Here is a 3,681-nt window from a genome sequence, read left to right as displayed (position 1 = left end):
TAGTTTTTTTGGTTTTTTATTCTGTGTTCTGTTATTTCGTTGTTTTCCTTTTACAGTTGACATGTTCCTCGGTTTTAGTTTGTAACCGGATTTGTTTCCTCTCAATCGATTTATGACTTTTAAACAGCGGTATATTACTGTTGCCTTTATGTATATAGGCTTCGGCCACCCATCCAATCCATTTCAGTTTTTTTCTGATAAAATATGTAAGAAACTACTAAAAGTATAAGAAATGTTACGTATATTGCAATATTTTAGTTGCACTGTTTTAAACTCAACCAAAAAAAAACATAATACGTAAAATCATATACAATTAATTAAAAACCAAGTGAGACCAACCAAAACGGGATAACATACAAAAAATATAGTGATTAATTTTCGACCTTCATATATTTCATTAACGATAACGACATATATACTGCCCATCTGTCGACAAGATATAATTAATGTAGCAATATACAATTAGATGTTGGTATAAATAGGAAACAAACATTTCTACAGGTTTAACAGACCTTCGAACTCCAGTTTACCCCAGGTAAGAAATCCGTGAAATCATTTGTTGAAAATATTTTTTTTTAATTTTTACATTATGGTAAGTAACAATCAACAAATTTTTCAAGTACTACTATTAAGGGTATTGATTTGTTTTACTACCTTTTTTAAAAATACGTCTTGTGAAAATTATAATGACCTATCTAAAGTGCACTAAATTGCGTGTGTATAGCAGGACGTTTTAACGTCTTTAAGTTTTTTTCAAAATAAATATTTTATCACTTTTGTGGACTATAATTAATCTATTGGGTTTATTTTTATTTTTGTCTTGTTGTAAGCTTTTACGTGCTAAAGTCGACTAACTTTTATTTTTTTATGTGCTGTTACTTGAAAGAATAAAATAAAAATATTAATATTTTATAAAGCCCAATAAAGTTCCAATGTTTATAAACCAAAGCAACTAAGAATAATCAGCCTGTCTTAACACCAAATGAAAACAGTTATCAAAAATATAGTATGCATAAAAGTTATGCAATGTTGTTTAATTCTATGTTGATATTTATAGGCATATAAGGCATTAAATAAAAAAAAATACATAGTTGAGATGGTGATATTAGGATTATTATCCCGGGAAAACAAATGTTTACATTGTCTTATAGTAGGTAACAATCTGCGCTATCACCCTCACAGCTGTGTGTTATTTATTATCAATAATGTTATTGTTTTCCTTTAAATGATTCATTATGTTAGATAAGAATTAAAATAATTGTCTTTTACACTTTTTAAAAATGTTATCATAGTCTGTTATTAAGTGATTTGAAAATTTAATAATAAACTCTTAATTGACTAAATTTGCATTACCCCAGCGAGTGGGTGACAAAATGAACTGTTTCCCGCTGAGTAAGTTGTATTACTGTTTAAACCAATATCACGTGTTAAATTATACGTGTTTATTCTTATGTTTAGTAACAGAATTGCAAAACGAATACTCAAATTAAGATTTTCACTGTATAATGATTATCACTTTCTATTTTAGACCTCCATCAGCAGAACTGAAGATGAATACACATATCTTAATGGCCTTTGGCCTTTTGTTGGTAGTCAACTACTCTGCAGCATTTTTTGGCGGTGGTGGCGGTGCAGGTGGTGGAATGGGTGGAATGAGTTCTTTTATGAAAATGATTCCAGGCGGAGGTGGCGGTGCTGGTGGTGGCATGGGCGGTATGGGAGGCATGATGGGAGGTGGTAGCGGCGGCGGTGGAATGGGTTCCTTTATGAAAATGATTCCAAAAGGAATGCGTGGTGAAAATGGTCAAGAACCATCATGGATGAAATTTGTTCCAGGTCAGTTTAAAGGAATGGTAGGAGGCATGATGAAAAATCAAGGTAACGGCGGTAATGGCGGAAATGGCGGACAGGGACAAAACCAAGGTGGCGGTGGATTCGGACCTGGAGGTGGATATGGCATGTGAATAACGAAATCGTTTATAGTAAAACATGAACTCAAATAGTTTTTATTTTGTTAATTTTTGAATACTTGCTTCACATTTTGTATGTTTCATTGTGAATAGTCTATTTCAAATAAATTATGTTTTATTACATTATTATATTAAATTATTATAGTTACATCCGTTACAAACAATTCTCCATCATGTTTCACTGCAGAACAAGTATTTACTGATTTTGTTACATTGTTTTTATTGTCAATTCCCCCCCCCCCCCCCCAAAAAAAAAATCCGACATTACAAAAATGTGATTTTTTGAAATTTCGTAATAGCATTAAATAAAGGCAACAGTAATATATCGCTGTTCGAAAGTCACAAATCGATTGAGAGAAAACAAATCCGGGTTACAAACCAAAACCGAGGGAAACACATCAACTATAAGAGGAAAACATCGAAACAACAGAAACATCAAAGCGCAACAAAAAAAAAACGACAACGTAACACACACTGAAATGAAATATAAGGTAACAACTGCCAATTTCCTTATTTGGTACAGGACATTTTAAGAAAAAATAGTTAGTTGAACCTGGTTTTGGGGCTAGCCAAACCTCGTGCTTTTATTGCAATGTTAAATATAACACTAAAAGGAAAACTTTACATGACAGGATTACAGTACAAATAAATGCAGGACAGATAAGTTCACAAATACATGTATAATTAAAAACCAATTGTTCAGAGAACAATTGAAGGTCTTTCCATCAAAACAATGTATTTTGATATGAAAAGTTGTGAAACTAAGTTTAAAATGTCATTTCAATCGTCAAATGATAGCTCCTAGTAAGCTGATTCCAAAAATATATTGTTTCCATACATTTTTTTTAAATAAGGGAGATAATTTGTTACTTCCGGTTTGAAAAATGTTACTTCCGATTATATTTGAATATTTACTTGACACTGATTCCAAAAATATCTGGTTCTATATACTTTTATATTAATAAAGTACAAAAAAAATAGCTACTTCCGGTTTACAAAAAGTCACTTCCGGTTGGGTTTGTTCAAGGTTAAATGGTTTGATACCTTTTTCTAAAAGTTGTATATCTTTATCATGTATACATATAGAATAAAAGCAAAGGTCAAAATCTAGAACGTCAAATTAAGCTATGACCTTGAGATCAATTTCAAGGTCATAAACCAAGGACCTCAAATCAAAAGACCATAGGTCTTAATTATATTTAGTTAATGAGTTATATCACCAAACGCGTATTTTTAAATACAAGAGGGGAGAAAACTCCCTTTTACATTCAACGTACGCTTGCAATCAAAATTTACATCTTACGACATGTCGCAACTAACAATTTAGTAAAAATAATTTGTTGATATCTTATACAGTCTTTGGATATAAGTGAAAATAAGCCAAATTCAAATATTAGAATATGACCTTGACCTTTGACCTTGACCTAATTTTCATTTTTTGGGACCAAGGACCTCAAATCAAAAGATCCTAGGTCTCTATCACTTATGATTTATAAGATAGAAATTCATATCACTTATATCAGATGCATAAGGGGAAATAACTCTCATATGGAGCGGTCATATTGCTTCGGTCAAAATAGGACAAATCATGCGAAGGATATAACGAGCAATTTTGTAAAATAAATTTGTCATAATCTTTTACGGTTGCGAAGGAGATGCGATAACAAGGAAAACAGTGTTTGGGGAGATAACTCCTACAAAGAAAAGTATT

General features: G+C 31.5%; 1 protein-coding gene across 1 annotated transcript; it reads left to right on the top strand.

Moving 5' to 3' along the window:
- The first annotated feature begins 412 nt into the window (after positions 1-412).
- Positions 413-2,091, top strand: LOC139500840 (uncharacterized PE-PGRS family protein PE_PGRS20-like). Its single transcript, XM_071289714.1, has 2 exons — positions 413-535; positions 1,529-2,091. Exon 2 carries the CDS (start codon positions 1,551-1,553, stop codon positions 1,962-1,964), a length of 414 nt encoding a protein of 137 aa, XP_071145815.1. The 5' UTR covers positions 413-535; positions 1,529-1,550; the 3' UTR covers positions 1,965-2,091.
- Positions 2,092-3,681: the final 1,590 nt, after the last annotated feature.

This window comes from Mytilus edulis, chromosome 13, assembly GCF_963676685.1.
Source record: "Mytilus edulis chromosome 13, xbMytEdul2.2, whole genome shotgun sequence".
NCBI lineage: Eukaryota > Metazoa > Mollusca > Bivalvia > Mytilida > Mytilidae > Mytilus > Mytilus edulis.
This window is presented reverse-complemented; position numbering and strand designations above follow the sequence as displayed.